A 17,183-nucleotide genomic window follows, 5' to 3' on the forward strand; every position below is an offset into this window, starting at 1 on the left:
ATTATGCTACACTTACTTAGCTTATTCAAGACCATCTCAAAATACAACACTGCCCCTTTAAGACAAAAAAAGCTCTACTTGACTCGCTTTTCAAAGATGGCTAGAAATACACATGTTTTGTGCTCTTGTTGGAAGCAACCATTCCCCCATTGTTGACTACAAATTAGCTATAACTGGGCTAATACTAACTGGCAAAGCATATGAACAAATGTGCACAGGTGGCTACATGCAGCTCTCGCTTTGATTTCAAAACAAACGCATCTACTCGCGACCACTCATGCTGTTCAAAGTGAATGGCACAGATCTATATATATATATGGCAATGGCTATTTGCATATAGTCCGACTGCAGCTCTGATTGTTTTAATGGCGCACCGGTCTGTGTAGAGTATGGGCCTGAGTTGTGCCTGCCAATGCAATTGAATCCTACTCCAATGCGATCTGCCTTGCACAGTTAGTTTTGCATACTAAGTCTTGAATAGTTTTGTTTTGTTTCGGGTATGGTACATTGAAAGTGGCTAATATTGTGTTGATTCGATCCCAATTCCCACAGTAAGGGGAAACATTGATAGTGTTAACTAATGGGGAGAACTCTTGAAAGTTGGGTGAAGTTCAATCACATGCTTCTCTGCGCTGGATGATATTTCTTCTGCGCGGCAGTCCAAGGGGGGCTGCGCGCACGCGCAGCTTAGAAGTAACATTGCTTACGCCCGTCCACAACACCTTAGCAAAAAACTAAACCTACCTGAAGGTAACAGCGCTCACTGTTGCCCCTAGTGGCCGGTTTCCACATCATCTCCCGACGTCCTCAGACATGGATGGACGTCGAATACTGACTTGTATCACGGTTGACCTGGCTGACAGTGTTATGTTGCAGTCACACACAGCTTGTGTGTGTGAAAGAGGGGGGTCAGGCAGGAGAGGTAAAGAGGGACAGTGGGTGAAAAACAAAAGCACTCTAGGGGGGTCTGCCAATAACAGAGGGCACCTTCACGACAGCTCTGAGCCTGCAGCAATAATTCAATAGCACACAAAAATGTTATGCGAACACGTGGTAAGACAGAGTTTTAGTGCATGACTGACTCGGAGCGCTCCATGTGATGGACTGGGTGTGAGGGAGCCACAGACACACTGGGTTGTCTCAGCCAGCTGTGAGCACAAACTGCTGAAGCCGTAGCTCACCGATCATCTCCCCAGTCCGACCCACGTCAGAGCGGAGCAGCTTCACCTGGAAACCACCTTTATCTCAAGGAACATCCAATGACGCACTCCGAGACACTGACAAAAGACAGGACTCACTCCCCCAGAGTTAAAAAAAGAAAATGTTGCTTATAAAAAAAAAGGCAATAAAGAGCGGATGGTGAATTTTTCGTACTCAGAGAGTCTCAGGCTCTGGTGTTTAGGGTTGTGAGTCCTCCTTGAGACGAACAAAAGACAGATTTATAGAGTTGTCTCCCACTCACACACATACACACATTGCACGCACACAGACACACAGGCACACAGACACACAGGCACACAGGCACACAGACACACAGGCACACAGGCACACAGGCACACAGGCACACAGACACACAGGCACACAGGCACACAGACACACAGGCACACAGGCACACAGACACACAGGCACACAGACACACAGACACACAGACACACAGGCACACAGGCACACAGGCACACAGACACACAGGCACACAGGCACACAGGCACACAGGCACACAGACACACAGGCACACAGGCACACAGACACACAGGCACACAGGCACACAGACACACAGGCACACAGACACACATTGCACGCACACAGACACACAGGCACACAGGCACACAGGCACACAGGCACACAGGCACACAGGCACACAGGCACACAGGCACACAGGCACACAGACACACAGGCACACAGACACACAGGCACACAGACACACATTGCACGCACACAGGCACACAGGCACACAGACACACAGGCACACAGGCACACAGGCACACAGACACACAGACACACAGGCACACAGGCACACAGACACACAGGCACACAGACACACAGACACACAGGCACACAGGCACACAAACACACGGGACGGGTCATTTGGTGGTCAGGGGGATTGGAGTCTCATTTAGATTGAAGGGTTACAGCTGGCAGGGCTGTTTTATCTGTCTGCCACTGAAATTAGAGGTGTCAGAGAATAGGACGACACACCTCCTTCAAACAACCCCACAGATCTGGCAATGTGAGATTTGGCCAATCAGAGGGTGAGGACAGGGGGTGCTCCCAGAGCATCATGGGTAAACCATAGTGTTGCATCAAACGGAAGAAAGCAGACTGCAACCAGGAGGGACTACCTGGACTTGTCTAATAAATAAAACATTGATTTTCATTTTCCGTAGCAAAACCTTTTCCATTGCTTGCCATAATGAACACAACCCAGCTCCCCACTGGTTCTTGTAGTTGTCATGTGTTTACCATCAGAGCCTCCCTCGTACAGAAGGCAATTTTTATTGTGATATTATTATGTTCTCCTCACCATGCATGTCGCGATGCTGTTTCTCTTCATGAATAACCCAGTATGATTCTCAGCAGTTGCTGTGTGTGTGTGTGTGTGTGTGTGTGTGTGTGTGTGTGCGTGCGTAGGTGCGAAGCCAAAGAGTGCCATTGAGCCTACATGCAATCAGAGACACCTCAGAGGCATCCATCATTAGCGACAAACACAATCAGTCCTCTCTGACGGCATCTGACAATACAACCACCCACACACACACCTCCTTTAGAGTAAAGGTACATGGACACACACACACACACACACACACCCACACCAAACTCGAAACCCAAGCAGTGTACAAAAAGTGGTAACAGAAGAAATCATACACACACCTTCTGGAAAATATTGTTGGTATCAAACAGTGGTTTCAGGCATGTCTGTAAATCAACAGGAGAGGAGCAGAGCTGTTGTAATTGCTTTACAATGCCTTTGATGCCCCTTTTGGATTATCCATGGCATAGCTTATTGCTTTTTTCATTGTTAAGTGCCTCATAAAATCGGCATTAATATGTGCCCATTGATTTGTGCATGGCTGGATAATCTCTCCAGACACTAGCCCCCATTTGAAAATGCAAGCACACAAACATGAAGGCACACCCACTCAACCAGAGGGAAGTGCGCAGCATCAGTAACATGGAGATCTGTCAGCCTGAGCCTTCGCCTTCCCACTGGAGACTCACAGGGAAATTAATGGATGGGTCCAGATGGGTCGATTGGAGGAGGACGGAGGGAGGGCTGAGTCCCCCATAATGCTGTGTGCTGGCTGAAACGGTAGGGCCATGGAAGTAGGTGCTTTGTGCTGGCGGGGAGCCGTGTGTGAAAGAAAACGCCTTTGTATGTGTTGTGTGGTTGTGTGTCTGTGTCCCAGGGCCTGGCTGGCTGTCACAGTGCATTGGAGAGTTCAGTCCTATCTGGAGCGCTCCTCTGATTGTTTAACTGTGGAGCTGCAATGCCTGCATACCAGCATATAGCCAGAACACAACAACCAGAGACCAGGGGGATGGGGAAAAGTCTTCCGTCCTCTCTCCTCCGTCCTCTCTCCTCCGTTCTCTCTCCTCTGTGACCCGGAAACCGATAAGTGGTCGAGTGTCAATTCGTTAGTAGAAGAGGGTCCTCCCCTCGATAGCCTCCTTTTGGTGAGGAAGCGCAAGTGTATCCTGCCGCCGAAGAGTATCGATGTCCCTTTGAATCAGCTGTTGCTTTATCAGAGGAGAAAACAAAGCACACGTTTAAAAACAATATGCTACTTATTGTTTTATCTATAAAATGTCTCACACAACTGACTTCATTCTGGGTTTTTTCACTTTCCACATTCATATACCCAGGCCCTGTCTAGCTCAACTTATATATCTCCCTGCCGTGAATATTAATTGTTCCTGTCTGAACACGGCTTATCTCCATACCATAAAAGGCGATGTTCTTCATTATCCGACAAGAGCTGTCTTCATTAGGGAGCCATGGAGCCGCGTGGCCGTGTAGCTGGGGTTGGAGCTCTGATGCATGTCCGTAGCTGTACATGTCTGGCATTCCTCTCTGTCACCCAATCCATCGTACCACACCATCAATCAACGGCATCCATCGTGCCGCTCAGAAAAGCAATGAGCCACATCAATAACTGAGCCGGCTTGCAATCCCCAACCCATGAATATTAACCCTGGTAAAACAATGGCTTCACACATAGCGACTCAGGAAGTCACACGTGTAGACACTAGGACGCACACAAAAGCATGCACCATATCGACCCTGCATGCACACGGACACACACACTCGGAACAATCAATGCTTTTGGTCCATGCATCCCATCTCCTTCAGTTATTGATAAGGAAGTGTCCATGGTTGCTTGTAAGGGCTCATCAACCCTAACAGACAACCCACTCCACTTTAACACAAACTATACATCAAAAATGAGCCAATCCCACCACAGACAAAGTGTTTTAGCAGCTGTCGTATCCCGCTAGAAACCGAGGGTGATAATGTGAGACACCAGCACATTGTTTACAGCTCATAATAGTCTTGTCTCCACATACATAGACAGTCGAAGCGGACGGCCTCAGGTGAAAATCTCTTTAGAATCCTTTTCAATCTATGCCCGTCCACCTCACACACTGAACAATCTCCCCTAGGACATGGTTCATCTCCATTACATTAGCAGCGTTACTCTTTTGAGTTGTGTTAACCAGAGGTCCAACTGGTGCCACGATGACCACTGGTTCTCACTTACTGGACACAGTGTGTTTCTCCCCCTCTCATCATGGTCTCCCACAGTCATTAGCCTTGTGTTAAGACTGCTAAGACTGTTATTTAAACACACAACTCACTGCTCTGGACCAATGGAAAATCTGACATCCCTCTATTGTGCTGTAGACAGTCACACAGCTGCAGTACAGATGCACCATCCAGGGGGCTACTCAGTGTCGCTCCAATGAGCTTCCACAAACAAAGCAGGAGACCGAAATGAACCACAAAGGTAAAGTCAGTGACGAGGACATCGGGGTTTTCGTTGAGAGAACGGTTGACAGAGACAGCAGAGAGAAAGAGCTGCTGGTTGGGAGAGGTGCATCACACTGTTATATTAGAGCGGGGTGTTGTAGAGACGGAGAGTCACGCTGCGATGCGGAGTCATACTGCCGCAAAACAAACGCACATGTGACTGGCACCTCCATTCCATTTACAGTAATTATGAGTCATATGGATCCCGCCCTCACAATCACATACGCAGGCAGGCAGGCAGGCACCACACACACACACACACGCACACGCACAGACACACACACACACAGTGTTTCTCTCTCCCTCTTTCACCACGTACCAGAACAGTAAGAACAAAGCTACTTGCAGCTAACCTCAGGGGAGACGAAGATTCTCTCATGAAGCTGTTGCAAAGTAAAGGTGACTAAATGAGCATTGTTGGCCCATCGAAGAGGCAATCTGTAGTTGCTACATCCATTTTTGACATATAAATGAATGATATATATCCGTTGATTCTTGAAGAATATAACTTATAAATGCCTCATGAGCTCAGTTCAACTGTCACACGCCATGAGAACCCAGAATATAAACTTGTTTTACTCCAATGTTTGTGAACAAACACTTTATAGCCTCAAAACCTGGTTAAAACTGTGAATTTGATATCATGGATGGTCAGTCATTGCATCCATAGCTCTGTCTATGAATTTGAGAGTGGTTGCATTTCTCCAGCCCCATCCCTCCGAAACAGGGGCGAGGAAAAACACTGTTATTGTTTCAACCGCTGATTGTTGCTTTGAAGGGGATGGCTAATTGAGTGCAACAGGAAGACAAGCTGTGGTGTGAAACACTTCATCCATCATGGAAAAATAAACACGCTCTCTCTGACGTCAGCTCAGTCACAAAGAGAGCGCCTTGGCTAATCAGCTTCCCCCTGACGAGCATTGTACTGAGAGTAGCTTCTAGATAAAGTACCATAACAACTACATGTCTACTCAAAGTTCACAACTCGGGAAGGCCTTATTGGGGACAATTTAATTGTGAATGGAATTATATTTTTGTAAAAATGAATTAATTTGTATCTAAAAACATTTTTTTTTTAATATTTTTTTATATGGTGTACAGTCCTCCTCTTTCCTGCTGGCTCTGCGGAGCACAAGGGTTCAAGTGTCTGTCAGGTTGGATGTCATGAGGAGAGCTAGAATGAGCCATTGTCCATAGCATGTCAAGCCCAAGCCTCAGTTCTAGTCTAACACTCGCCGCTTGTACACACTTTGGTCGACTTGAAAGGATGAACTGTACAGTTCAGTGGGTCGGTTTCTGTGATATTTTAGTCGTGGACCATATTCAGTATTAATAAACATGTTCAAATAAAAATGGCTGAGCAGGGCAGCTTGTCTGTCTGTCAGGGAGGTGTGATGTGTGAGGTGTGCAGTCAGCGGTATGATTAGCAGGTGTGACGGACGAGCTGTCCAACCAGCCTCAACTAAACAATAAGTACTCCACGGGGCACGTCCAATGACAACGGAAGGCCAACTGCAGGATACCGGAGCACCGTGGCGCAACGCTGCCAAGTCAGCTGTCCTGGGTTTATTAGACTGGGTTCAAATACTATTTCAAATATTTCAGCTTTTGCTTTTTGTCTGCCTGGGGTTCCAGATGGGGCGGGGTTTGCATTTGCGGGACTACTCTATTTGCCCCACTGCACCAGGCAAGCGCAATCAAGCCCGGATAAAGTATTTGAAATGATTTCGAATAGTATTTGAACCCAGGTCTGATTAGATACAGCGCTATGGCTCTGCTCTGCCTGAAGAGGCTCCAGACTGAGCTACTCCAAAGGGTGGGGTGTTTTATGATGCCCAGTTCTGCCACCTTGGTTACAGCCTGCCTGTTGTTACTCCCTCTTATTCTTCAGGAGTTTAGAGTTTTATTAGGGGGAGCTGTAAAGACTCAGACGCATCCACACACAGTATTCTTAGAGCACTGGCAATGCATGTTGGGAGTGGGGTGAAACGCTCTGATCTGATCAACCTCTTATTGCATATTTCCAATGAGGGATATTATTGCACACAGACTGGGCATCTGCTTATTCCAATTAGCTAAGCCACTGTTATCCCGTCTGCTTGCCTCAATGAAACATATTGGTCATGCATGTTGTCAAGAGTCCAATCCAGAGAACTGTGCATGTGAAACCACACATGGATGGAGCAGAATATGTTGCTCCCACATACATTGACATCCCAGAACAACGTGGCCAGGATACTGACCATTTTATAGCCATGATTTTATATCAAAAACAGACTAAAGGAGTATCTCCTTATACCAAACCTCCCTATATTCATTTATATATGGGATGCTACCTAAGTCTTATAAAAGCAATATTGATCTGTGTCTGAACATCCGATGATATCATCATCTTTATTATAACCTTTGAAATGGTGCCTGTGGTTAGTGTCCATCAACGACGACACTTGGATATCACAGCCCTAGTCAGTTCATTTGTCGTGAGATCATCGGCGGGCATGTCATCCTTTCCACTTGGACTGAGGGGCCAGTGAATGGACCCTGGTTGGGTTACACACACTGTGTTCCTTCCAGAGTTCATTCTGATACATAGTTTAACACACGTTCTCGAGGGGACAGTGGGCCAGGAAAACAAACGTCTACAGTTACAAAGGAAAAGGGTGTGTGTGTATGTGTGTATGTGTGTGTGTGTGTGTGTGTGTGTGTGTGTGTGTGTGTGTGTGTGTGTGTGTGTGTGTGTGTGTGTGAGATGGGGTGAGGGGGTAGTTCAGTCACTTTGCATGTGTGCCGGCGGGCATTGTATTTCACACAAAACCCACACTGCACTTACAGCTAGGCTATTGGGGAGACCCTACGGAGAACACACAGGTTACAATGTGGTGGAAATATCCCCCGTTACCTAAGCTATAGAAACGTCTCTCTGTATCTTCAAACAGCCAGAAAATCAAGGGGAGAAAAGAGGGGCAAAGCAATGGACTCAGAGAGGAAGTAAATCATATTTATTTAACTAGGCAAGTCAGTTAAGAACAAATTCTTATTTACAATGACAGCCTAACCTGGCCAAACCCTCCCCTAACCCGGACAACACTAGGCCGATTGAGCACCACCCTATGGGACTCCTGATCACGGCCAGTTGTGATACAGCCTGGGATTGAACCAGGCTGTGTAGTGACACCTCTAGCACTGCAATGCAGTGCCTTAGACCTCTGCGCCACTCAGGAGCCCAAAATATGACTGGACCTGCCCAAACCATGTGGGAAGAAATGTCCTTTTTTACTAAGCAGAATTTGATTCCTCCATAAAACGCATGAACAGACAATCAAAGTATTTTATAGTGGGAATAAACCAGGGTAGTATTCATTAGGGCAGACTGTAGCAAAACAGAGAATGGACACGTTTAGTAGTCCTTCCCTGTTTCAGTCCGTTTTCTTCCATTTGGTGCCTAAAGAATATGACTCTGTTTAACCAGGCGGCAACTTCTGTTTTCCAGACAGACAGGTCAATACTCCACTGGCCAGTAGGTGGCACTCTGTCCTCTGGTCTTCTAGGCAGACAGGGCTGAGCGTTCAGCTGCTGGGTCTGCCATGAGAGAGAGGTGGAGTCTGGTCCCAGGGAGGGTTCACCTGAGGTTCAGCTTGAGCTGTGTGAAACTCTGACTGGGCACACATTGCCTGGCCAAGACTAGCCCTAGGACTCCTCAGAGAGGAAATGTTTGCTTCTTGCTGTTGAAAACACCCCTGTACTAAAACTGACAGCAATGCTGCAACTGTGATTAAGCCCTTTCTTGGAGATAAAGATCATTAACACATGTTGACGTTTCCAGCGTGGAGAGTATGAGAGTATTCATGTGAAGTAAATGGAAAAGGACGGGACTTCACTGCAAAACAAGGCAGCGTTCTGATTTCCCAGAGAACAGTTTGTGCCGTTTAGATGAGGTGAAAGGTTCTATGCCGAGACACGTTTTGCAGTTCAGCAACGTTTAAATGGCAAACTTAATAATTCTCTGATGTGGCTTATGACAATGACGGAGAGCCAGAGACAAATTGACTTGACCTCTCCTAAATCTAGTCATTTCGAACTCTGGTGTCATGGCGGCCCCTCGTGCAAGTTAGTTTCATTGTCAGATATAAATCTTCATTTGGGCTGAGACAGCTTAAGAGGACCTTATATACCACAGCCTATTTTGATTTGTTACAACTGAATGGCAACAGACAGGAATGGACTTGTCCTGAGGAACTGAGCGTGTGTGCGTGTGTGTAGTCGGCATCTTCAAAAACCAACAGTTTCAACATGGCGCCTGAAAGTGCTATACATCTGAAGTGGAAACCTACAGTATGTACTGTTTAACCCACAAGTTCAAGAGAAACCAAGTGTATCAACGGTATACCACAAACAGCGGGCTTTATGCTTGCTCTACAAAACAACACTTTCCACAACACTGAACACCCAAGTGTTCAGTCAGTCTCCGTACTCTGCAGAGAGAGAAAGAACATGCTTGTCAGCCTCTCTCGCTACTTTGTATGACAGAGCATCAATCTGGCATGGCTGGCCTAGACGGCTACCAATCCTTGCTAATGTGGAGCTGAAATTAAACGTGCTCCTTCTGCAAAGTGGTTTTCTCACTTTTAGTCAGATGTGATGAAGGTTGAGAATAAGAAAAATGCTGTATTTTGATCGATTCATGCTGATTGACCTCCTACCCTGAATTGAGGGACTGAATTGAGGGACTGAATTGAGGGACTGAATTGAGGACTTGTGGTGTGTGTCATTTGAACACCCTACAATTACCCTGACATCCAGGCTTCTGTGCACTAACATTTAACATTCTCCAAATCAAAGCTTAGAACAGTACTATGCATACTGTAACATACAGTATGTAGATCTGTGGCATGTAGATCTGTAGATCTGTGACATGTAGTACATCAGGGGTACCTCAGGGGTAGACAACTATATTCAGCCGCAGACCGATTGAAAATTATAATTATAAATTGTACACTGCAAATGTGACAATAACAATCAATTCATATCTTTGATTACAATGAGACACGATCACATATCTCAATTTGTTTTATTTGTGGGAATACTTGGGAACATATTTTCTGAATTCCTGGTGTCTTTCCTGGTGTTTTTCTGACCAACAACAAACATTTCTAAAAGAATCCAAAATTGGCCCGCGGGCCACCTGTTGACCACCCCTGCAGTACATCAATATGTAATATAATGACATCGCAAGATGACACTGCTACACCTATACAATACGTAATTGTATTGGCTTGAATATGTCAAGCATATCATGTCATAAACACAACACATACAAAACTGAAAAACACATAGAGTACCGACACACACATCTGTTTACAATACATGCTGAGTTTTGGATTTGTTCTATTGCCCTAGACTAGAGGCAAAAGACATTGATTTACCAGTAGAGCAGAGCCAGGAAGATCATGAACAGGCCCACGGACACAGACACTCCACTGGGCACTGGCATCTTCAGGATGTTCATAACCATCTCCATGATGCTGACCACCACCTCAGACCAACACTAACACTGGCCAAATAGCTCCTATGGAGAGAAGAGAAGGTAGAGAAGAGATTGTATTTATGGGAGTATGTTGGGAAATCCAGGGAAATAACACTTTTAGGCTTCTGCTTATTTTAAACATTATTTGAGGTAGATTCCTAATATGTTTTATACAAACAACATACATACAGTATCTCAGCTACAATTATACACTGTAATAACGTTTCTAGGACATAACAGTAAAGTTCACAGTTCAACCAAAAGTGGCTGAAGAAAAATGCTCCCCTTGTATTTCTCCCAGGGACAATTGTAACAGGCTGTGGGATTAATTGTAACACGGTCTTCAATGGTAAAAATGATGGTTAATTGAAAACTGCTCCGATTTGAAACCGATATTTGGATTGAAATAAACTAAATTAGCCAAAAAGAACAATCTGCCCTGTCATGTTGTCTGGTGTTTCCTGGAGGGAACTCTGAAATGGCGTATGTCACCGGACAACACGACAGGGAAGATTTTCATTTTACCGGATATTTTAGACATTTAACGGACAACCATATCAGATCCGACCTGGCGCAGCCAGCGCCATCAATAAACGAGGGACGTGTCCTTAAAAAGAGTCTAGAACAAATTACAGACACACTATCTCTTGTGTTTTGATGTGCAGCATATGTTTTTATGAAGATTTTAGAATATTCACATGAAAATCTGTTGCCATACGGATGGGAACTACAGACACCCTAAAGACTCTGACAAGTACGCTAACCCAGTGTCACTGTGACTATGCCTGCACACCATGGGTCACCAGCAGCCCCAAACATTTAAATAATAAGCTACACACCAGCCAAAACAAGCTTGTAAGAATTGTACTTAAACTCCCCCCTTCATACTCACCTGGAGGTTGAGCATTTGTTTGTGTGTCTCTATCTCTGTAATGTGTCTATCTATGTAATTATATATGTATTTATGTAAAAAAAAAAAAAAAAAAAGGACCACAATGGAAATAAAAAAAATATTTGTATACATATGTCTTTTTTTAAGTGATAAATACATTCAATCAATTCAAACTGTACAGCGGCCAATTGATAAGTGGAAAGAGACATCTGTTACAAAACACCAAAACGTTGACTGACATTCAGAGATTGTCAAGCCAAGCCTTCTGTAAACCACATGTGTTTTCTGTTTGTTGAGATTGTCATAGTCCATTTATTGTGGTGTTGAAAATACAAACCATGATGTTGGAGTGCACGAAGTCAGTATGCTTTGTTTATTGGTTGAAACCTGTTGGTAGGAAAATGTGTTGCATATATTTTATATAATTATATTTTATTATTTATTATTTATTTATAATTTATATTTTATTATATTATATAATTATATCAAAATGTTGAAAATCTGATTTCCCCCTAGCGGATCACTGTCTGCAGCCAGCTCTGATCGTAGTGTAATGAAACAGGCACGGAGAGGGAGCTCGTCTGTGGTGGTCGGCGAACCCTCAACATTCTGGCCCGTAGCCCTGCGTGGCATCGACTGTGCCACAAAAGCATGCTGAAGTGGCTAAGTCGATATCCATGTTTCTAAACACAGGGTCGCTCCAGTTATTCTTTTTTTGTGGTCGTAAACATTATTTTGAGTTAATTCTATGAGGGGGGAGGGTGTTCCATTTATTTTACAGTACAAGGGGAGGGTCATGTGAAAATATTTGTAATGTTGGAGGGGGGTGCATTTGTTTTTAAGACACCTTGAGTTGGACCAGCCCCTCCAGTACATTTTGATCTGTCCCTTAGCACATCGAATAACCGCTTTTCAAGTGGTTTCTATTGAGTTATTTAGCTGTTACTTTGTGCCCTGGTCTCCCCTATCGGGCTGCAATGGGAAGTCAAAACATTTAAAAAGTCCGATCATGACTCATGATATGATGCAGGTGAAAGATGTGCTTGTAAAAAACACACAATGGCTGTTGATTTATAGGTTCAAAGTTATACCTGGCCAGGTTATGTAATGGCGACAGGCGCTCTTCAATTAGGCTAATCGTGACTTGCGATCAACCTGTCCAACCGGCAAGACTTGCCCCAACTTTCTTGACATTTGAATGTTGGTATAAACGCTAATTGTGAGTCAGGTTTGTTAATAACGTGAGGTTATTTTCCTTCAGTTTGAGCATTTGTCTTGTGTTCTTACTTTGTGTTCCGTGCTGCTTCTTCGGAGCTCCGATCGTGCACGACGGCGGACTTGTGCGTGTACATCCTCGGTTGCTCCACAAGCACGCACACCTTTTTCCCAGCGAGTTTGGCCATTTTATATTTGTTGTTTATTTGCCTAATCATGAGATTCCTTCTATTGTAAAATGCTTAAGTATATGGCATTTAAATAATGTGATTCGTCTGCTTTTAGACAGTTCTAGTGTATAGCCTCTTTGTTGTGTATTTTAACAGTTCATCGGTGATGTTCATTGTAGCTATGGTTTAGCCCATAGTTATTTCTACCTGGCTTTTTCTTGATCGACATCGAGGAGCTCTGATGAGAAGACCTATCAGAATGTGGGTAGGCTGTATTTTGTTTCACAGTAGGCCTGCCCGTAGCCTGTTTCCTTAGGTCAAATCCAGTTTAGATTGAGTTCAATTTCTTTGATTAAGTTTCTGTTCATCGTTTGTTTGTTTTGTAAGTTCCTTTTGCCTATGTTTGCAGACATTAGGCCTATAATTTATCCTAACCACTGCTATCACTATGCTATCCTTATTTTGTGAATAAAACACTTTTTGCACCCTACTCAACCTCCTGCCTGCCTGCAGTTAAAGCACATGTCACTACATAAGAAAAACACATATTCACAGACTGCTCTGGGCTGACTTCAACTGTCTCAAACTCTGCAGGTTTGTGGTTTCCAAGGTAACATCCCCTTCACTGTCAATTATTCGTTTTAGCTCTTCCCCCTTCCCCTGCTTAGCGAGAGCCCTGAGGCTGAGAGCGAGCCTCCTCTGTCCTGTCTGCCCTGCTGTCCTCTGTAACAATGTGTTACTGAATGATCAACTCTCTGAGAGGAACATACAGGCCAGGCCTGCTACTGATGATCACACGCTGACCTTCTGAACAAGCCCAATCAGTCACACTCAATGTGTGGTACAGACCGAACGTTTTGGCAAAACAAAAATGACATTTGGAGAAACCAGCTAAATGAGTGCAGTACACTCTGGAAAAGAAAGTGGCCTACAGGCCAAGAGATACTAAGCCTATAGAATGGCAGTGTTTCTGAATGTTGTGTGACTTATGTTTCAGCATTGATGGCTTATCTTTGCCTTTTCTGTGTATTGGTCAAGTTTGAGCTGTGCATTGTTTCAATGCGCATGGCTCATAACAAACAAAAAAAAACGATGAGTGGAAAAATCATTGTCAGATCAAACTAACTGTGTTTACAGATAAAAGGCTGCTTCACAGTGTAACCCAGTTTCTTTTCATAAGCAGGAAAATCACCACACTGCATACAAACAGAAACCACAAAGGGATTTGCACACAAGCAGACAAAGGAAACAAAAACAGTTCACAACTTATATTAGCCTCCTGAAACTAAGCAAGACATAGTGGATTTAACATGAATCATATTACTCTAACATATTAATAAAGGAAAATACTGCATGCATTTTTCATAACAACCAAAAACATACGTTTTCCTTTTGAACCAGATAATCAAGTTATTTGGCTGTTTATCAAAGTTAGCTGGCTAACTCATTGATCCTGCTTGGTGGTATACCCCACAGGTCTAGGAGGATGGCACAAGTTAACAACATGATTCATGAGCCAAGTCTAGAGGCTTCTAAACAGCTTCTACCCCCCAAGCCATAAGACTCCTGAACATCTAGTCAAAGGCATTGCCCCTCCCCTCTCCACACCACTGCTACTCTCTGTTGTCATCTATGCATAGTCACTTTAATTAACTCTACCTACATGTACATACTACCTCAACTAACCGGTGCCCCCGCACATTAACTCTGTACCGGCACCCCCCTGTATATATTGTTATTATTTACTGCTGCTCTTTAATTGTTCCACTGGATATCATAAGGTGAATGCACCAATTTGTAAGTCGCTCTGGATAAGAGCGTCTGCTAAATGACTTAAATGTACATGTAATTACTTGTTACTTTTATTGCTTATTCTTATCTGTATTTTTTGAAACTGCTCTGTCGGTTAGGGACTCGTAAGTAAGCACTTCACTGTAAGGTCTACACCTGTTGTATTCGGCGCATGTGACTAATAACATTTGATTTGATTTGATGCAAGACATGACAATTCTGATGGAAATTGTATCTCAATTAAAATCGTCCTACTATAAGCCAGGACATTATGACCTACTGTATATATCCTTCAGGTGTATAGCTGTTATACATTGGCTGTTTTTTATAACTAACATATGTGTATATCTACAAATCAGTTATTCTTAAATTGTAATTTCCTCCAAAATATCTAATAACTAAATTAAATAAGTGTATTACACGTAACCTTAATTACACTAGTCTGGCACCCAAAGTAATGTAGCTACATTCAGTCTGGTTTAACCAGGCTGAATTCATACAACTTTCCAAAATCAATTATCTCAGATGATTGGTTTTAGGGCCCTTTGAACTCCACACAAGATTGATAAGCTGCATAACGAAATAAAAAATGTAGCGTATGTTTCTATTTTATATATATTTTTTTAAATAATGTTTTTCTGATGGTGTTGAGTCAGGTTTCCTTGATATTACAAAAGGTGTCCCACAGGGAACGATTTCAGGTTGTATACTTTTTACTGTCTATCCAAACAATGTTGGTCTATCTGCTAATTTGTTTAACATACACCTGTATGCAGTGCAGATGACACGGTTTGTGTATGCTATTGCCCCCATGGTTGACCAGGCTCTTTTGGAGCTTCAACAAAGGCAGAAAGCCTTTGTTGAACTGACACTGGTACTTAATGCAGGTAAAACCAAGTATATATTATTCTCCATATCACGTAAAAAAATGTCTCTGATGATTTATGCATATGTACATTGGATGGTGTCCTCATTGATCGCATCAGCGCTTATAAAATCTGGATTGACAAAAAGCTTTTTGAAAAAGCATGATGAGTTAGTTAATATATTAAGAATTCAAATGTGCTTATTTTATACGCCTTTCATTAAATAAAAGAAAAAATATAATTCAGTCGACATTCAGGTTATAGACTATGGTGATATTGCCTATATGAACACAGCTGCCAATGTATTGAAGCCATTGGACACAGTTTATCTGCATAAACGTCCACCCCACCTTACTTCATTGTTAACTTCTAGACATATGAGATACCAGACCTGATCTCAGGAATGGATAACTCTGGAGATCCCTTCCATCTCCACTGAGTTGGTTAGATCTGCTTTCACTTTTTTGCACCTTACTTGTGGAATGATCTCCAATGCACTTTAAAATATGAGGAATTAGGGACTCCTGAGTGGCGCAGTGGTCTAAGGCACTGCATCGCAGTGCTAGCTGTGCCACTAGAGATCCTGTTTTGAGTCCAGGCTCTGTTGCAGCCGGCCGCGACCGGGAGACCCATGGGGCAGCGCACAATTGGCCCAGCATCGTCCGGGTTAGGGGAGGGTTTGGTCAGCAGGGATGTCCTTGTGCACTAGTGACTCCTGTGGCGGGCTGGGTGCAATGCACGCTGACACGGTTGCCAGGTGTTTCCTCCGAAACATTGGTGCAGCTGGCTTCTGGATTAAGCGGCAGTGTGGCTTGGCTGGGTTGTGTTTTGGAGGACGCACGGCTCTCAACCTTTGCCTCTCCCGAGTTCGTACGGGAGTTGCAGTGACGGGACAAGACTGTAACTACCAATTGTATACCACGAAAAAGGGGAATTGGTGCCTCTAGGGCATTTCAGACAGCTGTTAGGGAATCTTTACACAGAAGAATGTGTTTGTTATTGTGTTTTGCTGTTCATGTATTTTTGTGTATAATGACATGTATTTTAGTATGTATATGGATGTGTAGTTTAATGTGTATATTGTATTTTAATATGTATTTTTTTTAAAGAGCATTGTCTCCCTATCAAAATAAAGGTAAAAAAATTGTTTTTATAAAAAATATTACTAAATCAACAGTGCATGCAGTTGTAATCGAAACAGATATTGGATTTATACACTAGACTGACTAGAGCATATAAAGGATCATTACTGACTCAATTATACACAACATGCAGCAGTACAGCAGAGAGATAACAGCAGGAAAACAACACATTTAGGCTAAATATGACTTATTAAATTGACTTATAAGACCTTTCAAACGATTACCCATTTTGAACATTCTGATGCTTTCATCTGTCTTAATATATCTGTTAAAGTCAATCAGCCTGTGAGAAACATTCAGTATTCAGTCGATCTTTAAAAACAATATGTGAACCTTAACATAGTGGATTTATGTTAAGGTGACCCTGGACAACACCCTGTCGTTCTCCACTAACATCAAGGCGGTGACCCGATCCTGTAGGTTCATGCTCTACAACATTCGCAGAGTACGACCCTGCCTCACACAGGAAGCGGCGCAGGTCCTAGTCCAGGCACTTGTCATCTCCCGTCTGGATTACTGCAACTCGCTGTTGGCTGGGCTCCCTGCCTGTGCCATTA

General features: G+C 43.6%; 1 protein-coding gene across 3 annotated transcripts in view; it reads right to left on the reverse strand.

The window, feature by feature from the left end:
• Positions 1-17,183, reverse strand: part of LOC115152206 (thromboxane-A synthase) — a 95,473-nt gene that overhangs the window by 75,954 nt on the left and 2,336 nt on the right. For 2 of the 3 annotated variants that reach the window (XM_029696807.1, XM_029696809.1), the window contains exon 2: positions 10,450-10,592. In XM_029696807.1, coding sequence (XP_029552667.1) covers positions 10,450-10,544 — 95 coding nt within the window. In that variant the 5' untranslated portion in view covers positions 10,545-10,592. Of the gene's footprint in view, positions 1-10,449; positions 10,593-12,729; positions 12,822-17,183 lie in introns of those variants that run through there. The other variant, XM_029696808.1, reaches the window with a different exon arrangement.

The sequence above is a fragment of the Salmo trutta genome, chromosome 17, assembly GCF_901001165.1.
Source record: "Salmo trutta chromosome 17, fSalTru1.1, whole genome shotgun sequence".
NCBI lineage: Eukaryota > Metazoa > Chordata > Actinopteri > Salmoniformes > Salmonidae > Salmo > Salmo trutta.